This window comes from Microcaecilia unicolor, chromosome 3 (genome assembly GCF_901765095.1).
Source record: "Microcaecilia unicolor chromosome 3, aMicUni1.1, whole genome shotgun sequence".
In the NCBI taxonomy this organism is placed as follows: domain Eukaryota; kingdom Metazoa; phylum Chordata; class Amphibia; order Gymnophiona; family Siphonopidae; genus Microcaecilia; species Microcaecilia unicolor.
In genome coordinates, this window is record NC_044033.1 from 187,961,774 (window position 1) to 187,981,186 (window position 19,413).

Here is a 19,413-nt window from a genome sequence, read left to right on the forward strand (position 1 = left end):
AATGCTCCAAGTTTATTAATAATATGACTCCTCGCCCTATGGGACAAAGTGTTAATATATCCTTCCCAGGTAAGGAAAAAATTGCTTTGTGTCCGAGGGTTAAGCAGAGAGTCCTGGAGCTCCATCGTAAGTAAATCATGTAGGCGATTCCTCCATTGCCAAAAGGAGGGGTTCAGTTCTTGTGTCCAGTTAACAAGTATGCACTTCATGCCCACCAAAAAAGCCTTATGGGCCATTATATTCTGGTATCTCGTACCCCCCTCCACTGGGGCATGGCAACCCAAAAGAATACTCGTAGGCTGCTGATTGACCGTTTTCCCTCCTATTCTTTCTAAATATCTGACTATCCTGGTCCAGAAGGCTGTTATAGCTGAGCACTTCCAAAAGGCATGGTAGAAATTATTGTCCGGCGCCCCACAGCGTCTACATTGGGCAGATTCTATGTATCCCATCTGATTCAGTCGAGACTGAGAGGTATATGCCCTGTATATCACTCTGACCTGGCATTCTCGGAGGTTTGCGTTTTGCGTCCATTTCAGAACTCCCCTCCAACCCTTTAACAAATCTCCCGGGGTGATCCCTCTTTGTGTATCTGCTGACCATTTTGCTGCCACTCATGTGAGGTCTCCCTGTGGCCTAGCCAGTAACAGCCTTTTATGTAATATAGATGAGATAGGATCCTCTGATATCATCTCAAATAATTCCCCCATCTTAGTGGTCAGATCAACACCAAGTGCATCTCGGGGAAGTGAAGCTATATAATGTCTAAGCTGTTCGTATGCAAAACATACCCCCCAATCCGCTTCGTCTAGGTTTAATTCGGCCATTGTTTTAAGATTACCACTAGGCTCCAACCAATAATGTAGAAGTACTTTATCTCCTTCCCCCTAGGATCTCACTATAGGATTTTCAGCCCCTGGGCGGAACGCCTCATTCCCTAGAAGGGGTAGTAATCTACTACATCTAGGATCAAAGGACCACAGCCTAGCCAAGTCCTTCCATATGGCCTTTAAGGGCCACACCAATACACTAGTCCTCAACCTTGTGGGTAGGTCCTTCAATGTCCCATGTAAGACATACATCAGGTTTAAGGGGCTACACCTTGCTATTTCTATCCCCAATGGGGTATAATCCTCCCTCTGCAGATACCAGTCCCCTAGGTGGCGCAATAAACATGCTACATTATAGCGTTTAATGTCCGGCATTCCCATCCCCCCGTTCCTCCAAGGCCTCACCAGTTGTGAAAATCGTATCTGGGGTCGTTTCCCAGCCCACAAAAATTTTGAAAGCAGTTTTTGTAAAGATCTCACTTCCTGGTGCTTGAGATATAATGGGGATTGTCTGTAAAAAGTAAAGCCATTTAGGGAAAAGCACCATATTAAACAAGGAGATGCGGCCTATTAACGATATCGGTAGCCCTGCCCATCTTCCCAGTGTCCTCTTGGTGTCTTCCAGCAAGTATTCTACATTAGCACTATATAGCAGCTTGGGGTCCTTGGTGAGTTGGATCCCTAGGTATTTAAACGCCTCCCCCACTCTCTTAAGTGGGCAACATAGACTTTCCCACTGCTCCTCCCTCATGTGAAGTGTCATAACCTCAGATTTGTCTAGATTGAGACGAAAACCAGAGTAATCCCCAAATTCAGCAAAAATGTCCAATAGTGACGGTAAGGACACCTGGGGGTCCTGTATTATAGTCAAAAGGTCATCTGCGAAGGCCGAGATCTTAAAGGAAGTTTGCTGTATCTGTACCCCTCTCACCTCCCTCATATTCTGGATTTCTCTTATAAGAGGGTCAAGCACCAACACAAAAAGAAGGGGCGAGAGGGGACATCCCTGTCGGGTACCCCTGGCAATCCCGAACGTCGCAGATGCCTGCCCGTTTACCCATACCTCCGCAACAGGCCCCTGGTACAGCGTTTCTATGGCATGTAGGAAAAACCCTTCCATCCCAAATGCCTTCAGGGAGGCAAACATGAAGTCCTAGTTAACCCGATCAAATGCCTTTTCGGCATCAAAACTAATTATTAAGGCCGGGGTTGATGATTCATGTAGGCTTTCCAACGCTCCCAGAATCTGTCTCATATTTCGAGCTACTGATCTTTCTCGTACAAAGCCCACCTGAGACTCCTCCACTATCTCCGGCAGGATCCGTGCCAGTCTGTTTGCCAGAATCTTTGCCAGTAATTTTGTTTCAAAAGGAAGCAAAGAGATAGGTCTATATGAACTGGCTAAGAGTGGGTCACGGCCTGGTTTTAACAGGACTATGATTTGTGCCTTCCTTAAAGACTCTGGTAGACCCCCCAGCTCTATACATTTATTGAAAACCTCTGTCAGGCAGGGTACAATATCCGAGCTAAGGAGTTTATAAAACTCAGAGGAGAGCCCATCCACTCCTGGAGACTTATGCAATGGGCTGGCACGTATACCCCAACTCACCTCGTCCTCTGTTATTAATCTATTAAGGCTACTTTGTTGTATCTCTGTGATCTGGGGCAGTGATTGTCCTGCTAAGTAACACTCGGCTTGAAGCCCCTGATCTTCAGGAGGGGAATATAAAGCTTCATAAAACTGCCGGAATACTTCATTCACTCCCTCCAGAGTATGCTGAGTACTCCCCTGTGCATCTCTGATTTGTGACACATATCTGGAACCACCCACTTGCTGTAACAGTCGTGTCATCAATTTCCCTTGCTTATTTGCGTGTTTATATAACTGATAACGATAATAAAAATTTGATTTTTTGGCTTTGGCATGTATTAACTGGTTCAAAGATGACTGGGCTTCTAATAGTCTTGATTTATTTAAGGGCGTTGGGTTAGCACCAAATCTCTGGCGTGCCTGTCCCACTACCTTCCCCATCCTGACTATCTCTGCCTCTCTAGATCTTTTCTTATAGGAATGATATGAATTATGGCTCCTCTCAGCACGGCCTTGGCCGCTTCCCAAAATAGTATCGGGTCTAAGTGATAACTATTCTCATTAAACTCTGAATATTCTTTCCACTGGGATTGTATATAGGAGGCAAACTGTGGGTCGTAGAACAGTTTCTGTGGGAAATCGCCACCTAGGCTTCTGAGTTCTATCCCCCATCACACCCAATTGTGATCCACATAAAAGCGTGGTCTGAGACCTGTGTTGGCCCTATCTCAGCCTGTTGTAACCAAGGAATCCTATTTGCCGAAACCAGGATATAGTCAATTCGGGATAGTGTATCATGTGCCCTAGATAAATGGGTATAGTCCCTCTCTCCCGGATGGTACAGGCGCCATGCATCAACTAGATCTAACATCGAGCACAGCCGTGGGACTCCCTTTGTCAAGTTCACTGGCCCTACTCTAGAGGCTCCAGTACTATCCAGCAATGGATCATAGACTGAGTTAAAGTCTCCCCCCATAAGTATAGGCATCTGATCAAAAGAGTGCACATGTCTCACCAGGGTCTGATAGAACCTCCTGTCATATTGGTTTGGTGCATATATATTAATTAGTAAGAAAGGGTGGTTATTTACATGAGCTTCTAAGAAAACATATCTTCCTAGCGGGTCCACAATTACTCGTTTTTTTGTAATATGAAGCCCTTTGCGGAATAGGATAATGACTCCCGCCTTTCTATTTGGTGACGGGCTTTCCACGTAGTCTCCCACCCACCATTTACACAACTTCTTGTGTTCTATTGCTGTTAGATGTGTCTCCTGTAACATTGCTATATGTGCCTTTTGTCTATTTAAAGTCTGTAGAATCTTACTTCTTTTGATTGGGGAGGAAATACCCCCCACATTCCAAGATATTAGCTTAACCATAGCCTATCCTATTTGGCTCACGTATGTTATAAACCTGTTTAAAGAGAAGGGGTCCCAGCCTACACCTCCCTCTGCTGCCTTGTATACTCTCCTCACTTCCTAATTGACTTCTCCTACCCCATTTACATGCCATACTCACACAGACCTGCTCCCCACCCCTTCCCCTATTCCCCCCCTCCCCTCCCCTCCATGAATTCCCTCCCCCCCCCCTCCAATCTGTAACCCTTGAGTTCCAACAGGGAACTCATCACGTATAGTGTCCTTTCCCCCTCTTTTTCAATTTACCATCTGCTCCCTGGGGAGAACCCCAACATGTATTATTTATGCCTGTCTCCATTTATTGAGACCGGGTGTTTACCTTATGTTTACCTTATACCCCTCTGTCCATTTATTCCCTTGAGACCAAAGATTAGGTATGGAGATATAGTCTCTATTCATACTTAACAGTCTTCTAGTCCATGTCTCAAAGTCTCTTTCAACTCACATGCCCCGTCAAAGACTTTCTTCTTTAAAACGCTATTGTTCCACCATCAGGTTGCAGATTCCTGTACAATACTCTTGAGGAATTCTTTAGCTGCAGCCACCTCTGCAAAGAGTTTATCTCCTCCCTCGTACTACACCTTCAGTTTGGCAGGATATATCAGCGCAAACCTGATTTTTCTCTCATGTAAAGCCGCACACACGGGCGCAAATTCCTTTCGCGCCGCTGCTACACGTGCTGAGTAATCTTGAAAGCAAAGTATCCGTTGGCCTTCACAACGAAGCTCTCCTCCTGCCCTTACAGCCTGCAAAATCGCCTGTTTGTGGCCATAGTGGAGAATCTTCATTATCACCGCCCGCGGCCTCGCCGCGCCTTGGCGCTTCGGCCCCAGCCGATGTGCTCTCTCGATGCGCAGCGGGCCCGGCAGGTTATTCATTTTTAATGTGCTCTGAAGCCAGGTTTCTAGAAAGCTGCCCAACTCTGAGTCCTTTATGTGTTCCGGGAGCCCAATTAGTCGTAAATTATTACGACGAGACCTGTTCTCTAAATCGTCTAGTTTGTTTTCTAGCTCCACTATTTTCTTCTGTAGTACCTCCACAGGTTGTTCGGATGTCAATGCTCGGTCTTCCAGGTCACTTATCCGCTGTTGCATGTGGTCCAAATCGAGGTGGAACCCGTCAAGCCGTTCGTGGGCAGATTCTGCGCGGTCAAACAACGCTTGCAGTTTTTTATCAAGGGCCGCCTCTACCACCGCTGTCACCTCCGCGGTAATTTCTGCCGTCCATACTGAGCAAACGCTCGAATTCGGCGAATGCTGTCCGGGCGCCATCTTGGATTCTGCGATCTTGCCTTTCTCTTTGTCTTTTCGAAGCGTTTTCGCCGCCATTCTTCTTCACAAAGTTACCAAACAACAACCACCCGGTCTCCAAGTGTAAGGCTGGCAAAATTAAAGTTTGTTTTTCCCCTTTGAGGCTGTTAATATCGTAAGATGATGGGGGAATCGCAGGAGCTCAGTTCCAACGTGACTTCACTCCTGCATCACACCACGTGATCTCCTGTCTGCACCTTTTTAAATGTGCAGTAACAGTGCGAGTGGTAGAGGAAGGCCACTTCCATACACAAAACAGCACTGCTGCAAGATCCTTTCTGCTCAGGCAATGCCAGGTTGGTATTGTGCTGCTACAAGATTCACTTCATTCAGGGAACTGAGAACCATGCCTGCTCCCTGTGTAACACTTCCAAAAGTTCAAGTTTTAAAGGCCCCAATGCACAGATTCACTCACCAGCCTGCGAATCCTGTCTAGAACCAGGTCAGCGATTTCCCTGCCAATAGTGTAGTGTCCACGGGCGTAGTTATTTGCAGCATCTTCCTTGCCAGTGATGAGCTGCTCAGGATGGAACAGTTGCCGGTAGGTTCCAGTGCGCACTTCATCTACAGGAGAACACGGACATAGTTAATGGGGGTTTTTTTAGGTTATCAATAGAAATCAAACAAAATAAAACATGGAAAAGAAAATAAGATGATACCTTTTTTATTGGACATAACTTAATACATTTCTTGATTAGCTTTCGAAGGTTGCCCTTCTTCGTCAGATCGGAAATAAGCAAATGTGTTAGTTGATAGTATATATAAGTGAAACATCCAAGCATTTCATTGACAGTCTAGCAGGGTGGGGGTGGGTAGGAGGTATGCATGGGGACATCAAAGCATTTCATTGATAGTCTTTTTTTTTTTTTTTTTTTTTTACAAACCCTAGAAAAGAAAAAAAGAAAACTTGCAACTTTATGTGACCAGTCCACTCTGATGGGAAACTTACCGATTAAAGATAAAAGTAGGGAAAAAAGTAAAAGAAGCAGAAACATTTGTCCACTGATCTAGCAGTGAAGAGTTACTAGTGCACGGTAATCAGGGTTTTTTTTGCGGGGGTACTGAGTACTGGCACCCTTTCCGTTGTCTGCTAAAATTGACCCATGGACCCCAAGTTTTAATGAAAGAGCTGAGTCTCTGCACACCAATTCTGCCTTGTCATGCATTCTGTGACCGGTTGCAGGGGGCTTGGCTATTGTGGGATGGGTCCCTCAGTGATTACCCCACCCCTGAGAGTGGCCTAGCATTTGAGTACCGGCACCTTTTTACTAGGAAATACGCACTGACGGTAATGCATGTGCATGACCAATCAGGAAAAACAATGTGTGCACCACACCACCCACTCTTCTGTCTTCACTTAATGTATCACAACATCCAGTCTGTTACTTAAATTCTGCATATGAGTCTTGTCTATCTATCCTGCTTATTTTCGAAGGAGAAGGGCGACCATCTTCCGACACAAATCGGGAGATGGCCGGCCTTCTCCTAAGGCCGGCCAAATCAGGTATAATCGAAAGCCGATTTTGGCCGGCTTCAACTGCTTTCCGTCACAGGGCCGGCCACAGTTCAAGGGGGCATGTCAGCAGTGTACCGAAGGCAGGACAGGGGCGTGGTTAAGAGATGGCCGGCCTCGGCCGATAATGGAAAAAATAAAGCCGGCCCTGACGAGCATTTGGCCGACTTTACTTGGTCCCTTTTTGTTCACGACCAAGCCTTGAAAAGGTGCCCGAACTGACCAGATGACCACCGGAGGGAATTGGGGATCACCTCCCCTTACTCCCCCAGTGGTCACCAACCACCTCCCATCCAAAAAAAAATGTAAAAATATTTTTTTGCCAGCCTCTATGCCAGCCTCAAATGTCACACCCAGCTCCATCACAGCACTATGCAGGTCCCTGGAACAGTTTTTAGTGGGCACTGCAGTGCACTTCAGGCAGGCGGACCCAGGCCCATCCCCCCCCCCACCTGTTACACTTGTGGTGGTAAATGTGAGCCCTCCAAAACCCACACGAAACCCACTGTACCCACATCTAGGTGCCCCCCTTCATCCCTAAGGGCTATGGTAGTGTTGTACAGTTGTGGGTAGTGGATTTTGGGGGGCTCAGCACCCAAGGTAAGAGAGCTATGCACCTGGGATCAATTTGTGAACTCCACTGCAGTGCCCCCTAGGGTGCCCGGTTGGTATCCTGGCATGTGAGGGGGACCAGTGCACTACAAATGCTGGCTCCTCCCATGACCAAATGGCTTGGATTTGGCCGGGTTTGAGATGGCCGCCATTAGTTTCCATTATCGGCAAAAACCAATGGCGGCCATCTCTAATGCCGGCGATCTGTAAGGGCGGCCCAAATGTTGAGATTTGGCTGGCCCCGACCGTATTATCGAAACGAAAGATGGGCAGCCATCTTGTTTCGATAATACAGTCGGGTATGCCGCTTAACGGGGCCATCATTAGAGATGGCCGGCCCCATTCGATTATGCCCCTCCACGACATCTATCATTCACAATTTGAGTTTACATTACCATTTTTTCTGTTATCCCTTCCTTATGGAACTCTCTACTCTCAAACCGGTGCTTTAAAAACTCACCTTTCCCAACAAGCGACCGCACCTCGAATACTGTGTGCAATTCTGGTTACCGCATCTCCAAAAAGATATAGTAGAATTTGAAAAGGTACAGAGAAGGGCAACAAAAATGATAAAGGGGATGGGTTGACTTCCCTATGAGGAAAGGCTAAAGCAGCTAGGGCTCTTCAGTTTGGAGAACAGATGGCTGAGGGGAGATATGATAGAGGTCTATAAAATAATGAGTGGAATGGAATGGATGGACGTGAATCGCTTGTTCACTCTTTCCAAAATACTAGGACTAGGGGGCACACAAATGTAGCTTTTAAGTAATACATTTAAAACAAACTGGAGAAAATATATTTCTTCACTTAATGTGTAATTAACTCTGGAATTTGTTGCCAAAGAATATGGGGAAAGCAGTTAGCTTAGCAGGGTTTAAAAAAAGATTTGGATAACTTCCTAAAAGAAAAGTACATTAACAATTATTAACATGGGCTTGGGGAAAATCCATTGCTTATTTCTAGGATAAGCAGTATAAAATCTGTTTTACTATTCTGGGATCTTGCCAGGTACTTCTAACCTGGATTTGCCACTGTTGGAAACAGGATACTGGGCTTGATGGACCTTTGGTCTGTCCCAGTATGTTCTAAGCCTTTGGCATATCATCCCTCATACCTTGAATCTCTGCCCCCTATTTATTGCAGCAGTGGTATTAGCGCAGTGAGTTTTTTTTTTTTCTTTATGAGTAATGACATTCTTTTTTTAGATTGTAAACTGTTTTTGAGTGTGCTCTCATCTAGCAGTATATTAAATACCTTATACACAAACAATGCATATGTGAGGTTCTGACAGACACTCGAAGCACCATTTCAGAACTGCTTCACATCTACTTGTGCAAAAATAAACAGCTGCACTTTTGATTGTGGTTTTATCTATTTTTGTGTTTGGGCTTCAGTGCTCTCCTCTTCTGTTTAATCTATCTTTGACCACGGGAGAAAATAATTAGGAAATTTGGTGCATCAGTATATCTTATACTAACATAAGAACATAAGAATAACCAGACTGGGTCAGACCAATGGCCCATCCAGTATCCTGTTTCCAACAGTGGCCAATCCAGGTCACAAGTACCTGACATAATCCCAATTAGTAGCAACATTCCATGCTACTAATGCCAGGGCAAGCAGACTATGGACTTTTCTTCCAGGAACTTGTCCAAACCTTTTTTAAACCCACATACTCTAACCATTGTTACCACATCCTCTGGCAATGAGTTCCAGCACCTTACTATTCAATGAGTGAATATAATAAAGATAGTTTTTTTTAAGTTAAAGCTCATTAGACAACCAAAATCATTTTTTCAGACATACAGACATGGCAGATGGTTGTGTCCCTTTGGTGAGTGTACTAGACTACTGTAACGCCTTATATCTAGGACTACCAGTGAAGTACATCAAAAAACTTCAAGTGATACATAATACAGAAGCTAGATTTTTTTAGGGGAAAATAAGCTCCACTGGCTGCTTGTTTAAGTTCATGGCTCTGAAATTTAAAATAGTTAATACCTAAAAACCGGTATTTCTTTTAGATTGCATCATTATGTTCCAATTCAAGTCCTCAGATTTTCTTTTAGTAGGAAAGGAGGGATAGGAGTGATATGATACAGGCTTCCACCAGCCCTATGGCTGATATAAAAGTGCGCACCTAGATTTTAGCACATACGCACATATATTTTATGGCATTCTGTAATTTACATATGTACGTGTACACTCTGCCCAAACTCCTCCCAAGTGCACACCCAGCAGCAAAGTATCTGCCATCAAATTACAGTGCGTCCTTTTTCTCCAGTCAGTATTCTATAAGAGGCCAAGTAACTGCATAATTGACTGGAATACTCACCATCCTGCTACTTAAATTAGGTAGCTCCTTACAGAATTAATCCCTGAAGAGGAAATTCTGTGGTCACCCAAATACAGGCGCCAAAATGCAGGGCACTGAACGCAAATTCTGGGTGCCCAGATGCCATTAAAGAGTAGAGCTCTTCAAATGGTCATACATAGTAACATAGTAAATGAAGGCAGATAAAGACCTAAACGGTCTATCTAGTCTGCCCAACAAGATAAACTCATTTTACATGGTATTTGATACGTTATATGTATACCCGAGTTGGATTTGTCCTTGCCATTCTCAAGGCACAGACAGTAGACGTCTGCCCAGCACTGTTCTTGTACTAAAAGTTTTGAAGCTAACACCAAAGCCCCTTAAAATTTACACTCCAGCCCATCCATATCTATTCAGTTACGATCAAGGCGTAGACAGTAGAAGTCTGCCCAGCACCGGTTTTGCTTCCCAATTACTGGTGTTTACACCCAATGTCCACTAAGATTCCGTAGATCTGTAACATGGTGTCAGAATTATTGAGCAGATTGTGCTGAATCAGATACAAATATATATATAGCAATACAAAAATACAGCTTTAAAAATATATATTTGAAGATGCAACTGGCTTTCATTCCAAAGTCCTCCTCCCCTTCCCTTTGGGAACATTTAAAAGACAAAAGGTACTGCTGCAAGGACCTCACCTCCCCCTTTTTCTCCCTCTTTAACAAAAGACTTCTCAAGTAAGAGACTGCCTCAAGGTTAAATTGACTCTCTTCTTCTGATCAAAAAGCCTGGCTGATCAACACAACAAATATCAAAGGTAACCAGTAGAGGCAAGGAGACAGGCAGGTGGGAAAGGTGTGAAATCCAGCTACTAAAGACAAAGGACACCTGCTGGCCGCCCCAGACAAATCTTATCAGAGTATCTATCACAGAGATTCAAGCAGGAAACCTTGCACTACAATAAACCATTTGTCAGCAAAATCCAGACAGCAAGTCTTGTGATGTCATAAGACATGAGACCAAGATATCACAATGCTTTGCAAATGCCCAGGGGTCGTGTGCAAACCAGGAAACCAAGACAGAGATTCACATGGCATGTCTTCCTGCAGCTTGCCAGAGTATAAAAGATAGAAGCTGTTCCAGACAAGCAGATTCTCTCTTCAACTGCAACTAATCCATCACTGCAGAAGCCCTGCTCCCTGCTCCTGTGACCACATGGCTCATCACTCTGCTGAACAATAGAACTTTTCCAAAAGACTTTCTCTCTCTCAGCTTCAACAATCCTACAACAAAGACTGTTCTGTAAGTTATAACTTTTGATCTAGATTTGCTACCTTATTTAAGTACAGATTATCTGTAAAGATCTCTTAAAAGAACTATCTCTCGTTTGTAACCTTATTTATATGATTGCATTAATCATATTGTAACTTAATAAACCTTTTTGAAGCTAAAAATATAGTCTCTTTGTGTCCTGGGTGCATAACTTTAAATCTGGAAACGCAGGACACTGCATTTCAACAGAGATAATATTTAATTCATTGCAATTGTGATTATTGTTGCTTTAATCAGCAACTGGTGGAGAATATACATATATATTAAAAAGTATAAACATTAGTGAGTGCTCTAGCTATCCCCAAGTATAAATTAATTCCTTGTAACAGATCCATTCCTTCTTAACAGGATTCCTTTGTTTTTATCCCATGCATGTTTGAATTACATTACTGTTTTTATCTCCACCACCTCCTGCGGGAGGGCATTCCACATATCTACCACCCTTTCCATGAAAGAATACTTCCTGACATTACATGTCGGACTCTAAATGTTCAAAGAGTGGGAACCACAATACCAAATGCACTCAAACAGCCTAGCGAAACATGGTCCAGGTAGGCAGCGGATCTGAATATTGGATACTTACAAAAGCTAAGTTTAAGTCTGTTTTATATTAAAGAATTAAGTACTTGCTGAGGTAAACCCTTAGTAATTATGAATACTTATTTATTTAGATTTTGCTCCCACCTTTTCAGTAGTAGCTTAATTTGAGTTACATTCAGGTACACTGGGTATTTCCCTGTGCCTGGAGGGCTCACAATCTAACTTTGTACCTGAGGCAATGGAGAGTTAAGTGACTTGCCCAAGATCACAAGGAGCAGCAGTGGGATTTGAACCAGCCACTGCTGGATGTCAAGAGAGTGGTGCTCTAACCACTAGGCCACTCTTCCACAATTGTAAAAGAATAAAAGAAAAAAACCTGTGTGACCAATGAGGAGTAAGGCGTCCAAGTCGTCACTGAGGGGTCGTAATAGACTTTGATGAGTGTTGAGTGTTTGAATGCATTATAGAATAGAGTGTCAGGTGGCATGTGGGCACCATTTAGGACATGTAAAAGCAGATATAAATGTTGCAATTTAGCCGGTAGCTTTAGTGATTGTATAAGTTATGCATGTACGTGGGAGACATGCCCATGCTCCACCCACATGTGCAGTCGCCTTCCAATTGTGCGCTACGCAGGTGGGGCTTGTAGAATAATGCTTAGGGCCCAACTGGAAATTAGTCACAAGAATGTTACATTCACATTCATAAAGTGCTGGTCCTCTATAATCTTACCATGCAAGCATCTCTTAATTTAGGCACTAAGGTTATAGAATTGGAGGTTAATCTATAGCTGCCGGTGGTAAAGGATTTTCCACATACGTTCAGCACTGCCACCTATCTGGCTAGTGGCGCCTAACATAAGGACCTGAAAGTTGTTAACAATTAGATATAGCAACTGACAACCCATGCATGGCAGAACTTTACTTATGTTCATTCAATCTCCTGCTGTATTGCATAAATGATATTTTAGGATTTTTGTCATTGCTGGCTGTGACGAGAGGGCTGATTAACAGTTGCTTCTCTTCCCAACCTCACTTATCTCCCTGAAGTTCACAACCTAAACTTGGACCTGTCCATAAAAAGGCTTCCTGGATGTCCCCAAGCTTTCCCTTTCCTCCTAGTAGGAGAACTGTCTAGCTTTTAGCCAACTTGCCCATTTCTGTCAAATTTGTACTGAGTCAGTGCTTTTGCATACTTTTACCCACATGCTGTCAAGTGTCAGATGGTTTTAAGCTGATGACTCAACAGTGATGGCGAAACAGCAGGAATTAAGTATTTCTTCTGTCTGCAGAAGGGTGCAGGGGTCAAGGAGGCACAGGGGAACACTGGAGTTGGGTGGGTTTCTAGGTGTTTTGGGACGCATTGTTGTTATGTTGAGGGAAGAATGAGAGATTGGTCTAAGTGGTCTTGTTTTGTTATGGGAGTAGGGAGATTGATCAGGGTCTGGTTGGCTATGTTGTGTTGAGTGGGTGCCCAGGGTTGTTGAAGAGGTGAGCAGCGTGATGCCTTGTGTCTCTGTCTCACAACTACATGTAGTCTAAAAAAGGAAACCACACGAAGTGTGGAGGTGCACTTAATCCCCATGAAACAATATAGAGAGAAAAGGAGAAGAGTGGGGGAAGATAGGCTCTTTCCAATCAATAGGGGAGACGTATATTTGAGAAAAGTATAATATTTATTGTAACACGTTGACTCAACACAGCCGTGTTTCGGCGCCGTAGCACCTTCTTCAGGAGTCTTCCAAAGGTATATCGAGTACTTGAATGATTAATACTCCAAGAGAAACCAATTTCAAAGAAAATGCAGTTCCTTCTCTTCCAGAGCAGTGGCAGAGATGCATACAGCAAGCGTGGCCGTAGTAACATGTCCAACCTGTTACAATAAATATTATACTTTTTTCAAATATACGTCTCCCCTATTGATTGGAAAGAGCCTATCTTCCCCCACTCTTCTCCTTTTTTCTCACAACTACATGACCATGGATAAGAAGCTCATTATCCCACTTACTTCAGTTACGAAGTGTACACTTTTGTTTTCAGCCAGTTAACAGCAGCAGATTTTCTCACGAACTGCCGACTTAAGCAGGTCATCCTACTGCACCAGTGCAAAGATCTGTTGGTTTCATACTCACCAATGACAGTTGGTTCCAGGTCTACAAACACAGCCCGGGGAACATATTTCCCTGCTCCAGTCTCACTGAAGAAAGTGCTGAAAGAGTCATCTCTTGCTCCGTAAGTCCTGTAACCAGGCATCTGACCATCAGGCCGAATCCCATGTTCTAGGCAGTACAGCTCCCAGCAGGCATTGCCAATCTGGACACCAGCTTGGCCAATGTGGATGGAGATGCACTCACGCTGTGACAAGACAAAATATTTATACATTTTTATTTTTTTAACAATTTTTCCATATTTTGGCCCAATATTCAAAAGAATGGGGTAAGTCTATAACTGGGCACCTCCACTTAGGCAGTCCAAGGCTGTGCAGTAAGAGCCCCCTATTCTCTAATGGAACCAAGGTGCCTAAGATTCGGTTCTAGAATACGAGGAGTAACCCGGTATTAACACACCTAACATCCAATTATGCAGGCCATAGAGCAGGTGTAGGAGGAAGTGCCTAAACTATTATTAATACTACTTATCATTTCTACAGCGCTACTAGACATATGCAGTGCCAGTGGTATACCAAGGACAGGACAGTGGAGGCGATCCGCCACGGGTGCACGCTGCAAGGGGGTGCAGGGAGCAGCCGTGTAGATGTCAGCTCTGCCAGTTCCCTGCTCCCTGTAACGTTATTTCCTGTTACTACTTATTTCTAAAGCGCTACTAGACGTACGCAGTGCTGTACACTTGAACATGAAGAGACAGTCCCTGCTCGACAAAGCTTACAATCTAATTAGGACAGACAGACAGAATAAACAAGAGATAAGGGATTATTAAAGTGAGGATGATAAAATAAGGGTTCTGAACAAGTGAATAAGGGTTAGGAGTTAAAAGTAGCATCAAAAAGGTGGGCTTTTAGCTTAGATTTGAAGACGGCCAGAGATGGAGCTTGACGTACCGGCTCAGGAAGTCTATTCCAGGCATATGGTGCAGCAAGATAAAAGGAACAGAGTCTGGAGTTAGCAGTGGAGGAGAAGGGTGCAGATAAGAGAGATTTACCCAGTGAACGGAATTCTCGGGGAGGAATGTAGGGAGAGATGAGAGTGGAAAAGTACTGAAGAGCTGCAGAGTGAATGCACTTATAGGTCAATAAGAGGAGTTTGAACTGTATGCAGAAACGGATAGGAAGCCAGTGAAATGACTTGAGGAGAGGGCTAATATGAGCATAACGACACTGGCGGAATATTAGTCGTGCAGCAGAATTTTGAACAGATTGAAGAGGAGAGAGATGGCTAAGTGGAAGACCTGTAAGAAGCAAGTTGCAATAGCCTAAGCGAGAGGTCACAAGAATGTGGATGAGGGTTCTGGTAGTGTGCTCAGAAAGGAAAGGGCGAATTTTGCTGATATTATAGAGAAAGAAACAACAGGTTTTAACAGTCTGCTGAATATGTGCAGAGAAGGAGAGGGAGGAGTCGAAGATGACCCCAAAGTTACGAGCTGATGAGACAGGAAGGATGGGAATGCAGTGGCGTTCCTAGGGGGGCTGACACCCGGGGCGGATCGCCGATGCGCCCCGCCCCCCAGGTGCAGCGCGGACCCCCCCCCCCCCGGCGAAAGAACACCCCCCCCCCGCGAAGGACCCCCCCTGGGTACACGCCGCTGGGGGGGGTGCCGTGCGCCTGTCCTCCGTTGTTCCATGCTTCTTCTCTGCCCTGGAACAGGAAGTAACCTGTTCCAGGGCAGAGAAGAAGCATGGAACAACGGAGGACAGGCGTGCACCCAGGGCGGACCGCACCTACTGCCCCCCCCTAGGAACGCCACTGTGGGAGTGTTATCCACAGAAATAGAGAATGGGGGAGGAGGAGAGGTTAGTTTAGGGGGAAAGATGAGAAGCTCAGTCTTGGTCATGTTTAGTTTCAGATGGCGCTGAGACATCCAGGCAGCAATGTCAGACAGGCAGACCTATACTTTGGCCTGGATTTCGGCTGAGATTTCTGGTGTGGAGAGGTAGATCTGGGAGTCATCAGCGTAAAGATGATACTGAAAACCATGGGATGAGATCAAAGTACCAAGGGAAGAAGTATAGATGGAGAAAAGAAGAGGTCCCAGGACAGATCCCTGAGGTACACCAACTGACAGTGGGATAGAAGTAGAGGAGGATCCACTACACTAAAGGTAAGCTAGGAGAGATAAGAAGAAAACCAGGATAGAACAGAGCCCTGAAATCCAAGCTGAGGACAGCACTCTCAGGTGGTAAGATTGGGGAGGTGGAGGTAATGCGGCTGTGTCGAGTAAATGGGCTGTGTCGAGATTTTTGCGCAGCTTTGTAAAAGGGGAGGGTAAGTTTTGTACCTAAGGCAATGGAAGGTTAGATGGCTTTCCCAAGATAACAAGGAACAGCAGTGGGATATACAGGGCCGGTCTTAGCAATTGTGGGTCCCTGTGCAGACCAGTTCAGTGGGGCCTCCTCACCCGCCATCATCATAAGCCATAATTTAGCAGAGTTTAAAATGAGATTTAGAGCTCTCGGAACCCCACCTCATCCCATACCTTGATGTGCATCCAGCATGTTTCAGTAGAAAGCGGCAGAAAGCTGCAGCGATTTTCATATCCCATCAGCTGCTGAGCCCCGAGCCTCCTCGTTGCTGCATCCCGCTCTTGCGGAAGTGGGAAGTGACATGAAAATGGGGCAGGATGCAGCAGCGATGAGGCTCTGGGCTCACCAGCTGATGGGATATGAAAATCGCTGCCGAAGCCTGATGCTATCTACTGTTATGGAATATACTTAGATTTCAGGTCAGAATGCTAGGTCCAATATACAGAATCCAGCAGTTTGTGGGGTGATGGGAAAATTTCATGGGAGTATTTTTTGAGTGTGCGGGGCAGTTGGGAGCAAAGTGGCTTTACAATAAGGAATTCAGCTATATAATGCTGAGATCATACGCAGCTGCGTAGCAAGAGCAGGGTGGTGGGGGTGGTTTGCCCTGGGTGCATGCCGCTGGAGGGGTGTAGAGAGCAGCCACACGCCTGTTGGCTCCACTGTTTCCCTGCTCCCTCTGCCCCGGAACAGGTTACTTCTTGTTCCGGGGCAGGGAGCCAGTGGAGCCGAGAGCCGCACGGCTGCTCCAGAAGCGTAGCCAGGTGGGGCGCAGGGGGAGCGGTCGCTCCCCTAACAGCTGATGAGAAAAAATGGCGCCTATGCGCGGCCTCAACTCAATAAATATAAATATTTTATTTTTCTTTTTGTATTTCTTCTGACTGCGCTCTCCCGTCCGCGAGGTCACTTCACTTTTATTTCCCGAAGTGTTCTCCCTCCAGCACCGGCGATTTGCCATCAGCCTGCCAGTGTTGGGGCTTCTTCTCCTCAGGCACGTCCCGCCTACTGCAACTTCCTGTTTTCCGCAGAGGTGGGACACGCCTGAGGAGAAGAAGCCCCGACGCTGGCAGGCTGACGGCGAATCGCTGGTGCTGGAAGGAGAACGCTTCGGGAAATAAAAAGTGAGCATGCAGACGGGAGAGACAGGCAGAAGAGAGGGTGAAGCCAATTTACTCACCCCCCTCCCCCGCGCACTGTTCGGTTCAAAAGCAAGGAGGAAAGGGGAGGAGGAGGAGATAGGGACACGGGCACTACTGGAAAGGGGGAAGGAGATAGGGACACAGAGAGGCACTACTGGAAAGGGGGAAGGAGATAGGGACACAGAGAAGGCACTACTGAAAAGGGGTGGGGGAGATAGGGACACAGAGGGGCACCACTGGAAGGGGGATAAGGGGTCAATGGTGAAAAAGGGGTGAGATGAGGACAAAGAGGTAATGCTGGGAAAGCGGGAAGATGGTAACAGGGGTAATGCTGGGAAGACGGGGACACAGGACAATGTTAGAAAAAGTGAGAGGTGGGGACACCAGGACGGCAGATGCTAGAAAGGGGGAGATGAGGAGACCAGGTAGGCTTGTGCTGAAAAGGGGGGGAGATGGGGACACAGAAAGGGCAGATGCTGAACTTGGGGGCAGGATAGGGACAAGGGACACAGAAGGGAGATGCTGGACAGGACAAATAGTGGTGCAGAGGAAAAAATGATGGTGCACTTACAGACAGATGTAGAGAAGGAAAGGAAGAAGAAAGAGGCGAGAGAAGAAATGGAAAGGTAAATCTGGAAAAGAATTTGTAAGGCTGACTCATGGAAAATGGAAAAAAAAGACTATTCCCAGACAGCAAAGGTAGAACAAAATTATTTTTATTTAATACTTTGTAAGCACTGAAATATACCTGCTTTATAAAATGTACATTTTTTTTATATTTTTATTTTGCAAAGTACAGGAGAAAATGCATTTCTGTCTTTTTTTTTTTTTTTACCAGTATAGCACTGTTTAGAGTCTGGCTTCCTTGGGCAGGGGGGTCTCTATTTCAATTTTTGTTGTTGGTTTTTTTTTTTTTTTTGTTTTTTGTTTTTTTTTGGGGGGGGGGGGTTGTGGCTCCCTATTCTGCATTAGATTGGTAGCATGGAATGTTGTCACAATTTGGGTTTCTGCCAGGTGCTTGTGACCTGGGTTGGCCATATTGGAAACAGGATACTGGGCTAGATGGACCATTGGTCTGACCCAGTATGGCTACTCATATGTTATATAGATGAGGGTCTGTCCATGTTCTGCATGTGTGACTGAGGTGAAGGATTCTGCCAGCATGTAGTATCTGTGTAGGAATGAGTAACAGTGCAGCTTGTTCCAGTTTCCCAATAGTAGGTATATTGGTGCTCCAGAGTAGAGAGCTGCACGGCTTCCGTCCCCGCGGACGGAGGCAGTTCCTGCGGGGTTCCCGCGGGGATGGAAGCAGTTCTGCGGGGTTCCCGCGGGGACGGAGGCAGTTCCTGCGGGGTTTCCACGGGGATGGAACCAGTTCTGTGGGCTTCTCGTGGAAGTGTAAGCTGCACCTGCACCAGCCTCTCATCTACCGAATACCAATTTATTTGAGTGCTGTCTCCTCCTCCTCCTCCTCTTCTTCCTTGCTTTAACAGCATAAATGTGGAAAGTCTTCCATTAAGGAGGTGGTAGAGTCACAAATGATGACGGAATTCAAAAAGGCATGCTAACCTTAAATGGCTGCATGTGTGTGGATATGTCAAGTGACACTTAGATGGCGACTCTGGCTGTGATGAACTAGAGCTGATACCTGGCAGACTTGTATGGTCTATGTCTCATACATGGCAATCTGGTGTAGGATGGGCTGGAAAGGGCTTAGACGGCAACTTCAGTGGCTGGAACATGAGGACAGTGCTGGACAGACTTTTATGGTCTGTGTCCCACAAATGAGAACATGAATAGGCTGGAGTGGGCTTCGATGGCAACTCCAGCAGTTGGAACATAAGGATGGGGCCAGATAGAATTCTGTGGTCTTTGTTCCAGAAACACAAAAGAAAGACCATAATCAAGTATATAATATCACACTCGTTGATTTAATGATGAATTGATCATGAGTGTGACTATTTGGGCAGAGTGGATGGACCCTTCAGGTCTATTTGCTGTCACTTACTATGTTACTATTAATCCTCTTTGCTCCCAGGCTGTGCACAGACCTCAGCTCTGACACAGGCACAAGAATCAGATGTCACCTGACCTACTGGCATGTGCATGTGGCGACCTCTCAGCACACACTGCCAGTGAATCAGAGACAAATCTTACATGTGCGCACCAGAGTGTTCCAAGTTCCAACTTCCGTTCCTTCCTTGCCTACAGTGCTGTGGCTCAAATCCAGAGAGAGACTGAGGGAGCTGACTGGAACTTTCTTTTATGTACTATTAAATTCTTACGGGGATGGGTGGGGATGGGTTAAATTCTTGCGGGGATGGGTGGGG

General features: G+C 45.5%; 1 protein-coding gene across 1 annotated transcript in view; it reads right to left on the reverse strand.

Moving 5' to 3' along the window:
- Positions 1 to 19,413, reverse strand: part of LOC115465929 (tubulin alpha chain-like) — a 40,812-nt gene that overhangs the window by 10,850 nt on the left and 10,549 nt on the right. Inside the window, exons 2-3 of the mRNA XM_030196814.1 lie at positions 13,600 to 13,822; positions 5,567 to 5,715 (exon numbers count right to left, since the gene is read on the reverse strand). Of these exons, the coding sequence (XP_030052674.1) occupies positions 5,567 to 5,715; positions 13,600 to 13,822 (372 nt within the window). The remainder of the gene's footprint in view (positions 1 to 5,566; positions 5,716 to 13,599; positions 13,823 to 19,413) is intronic.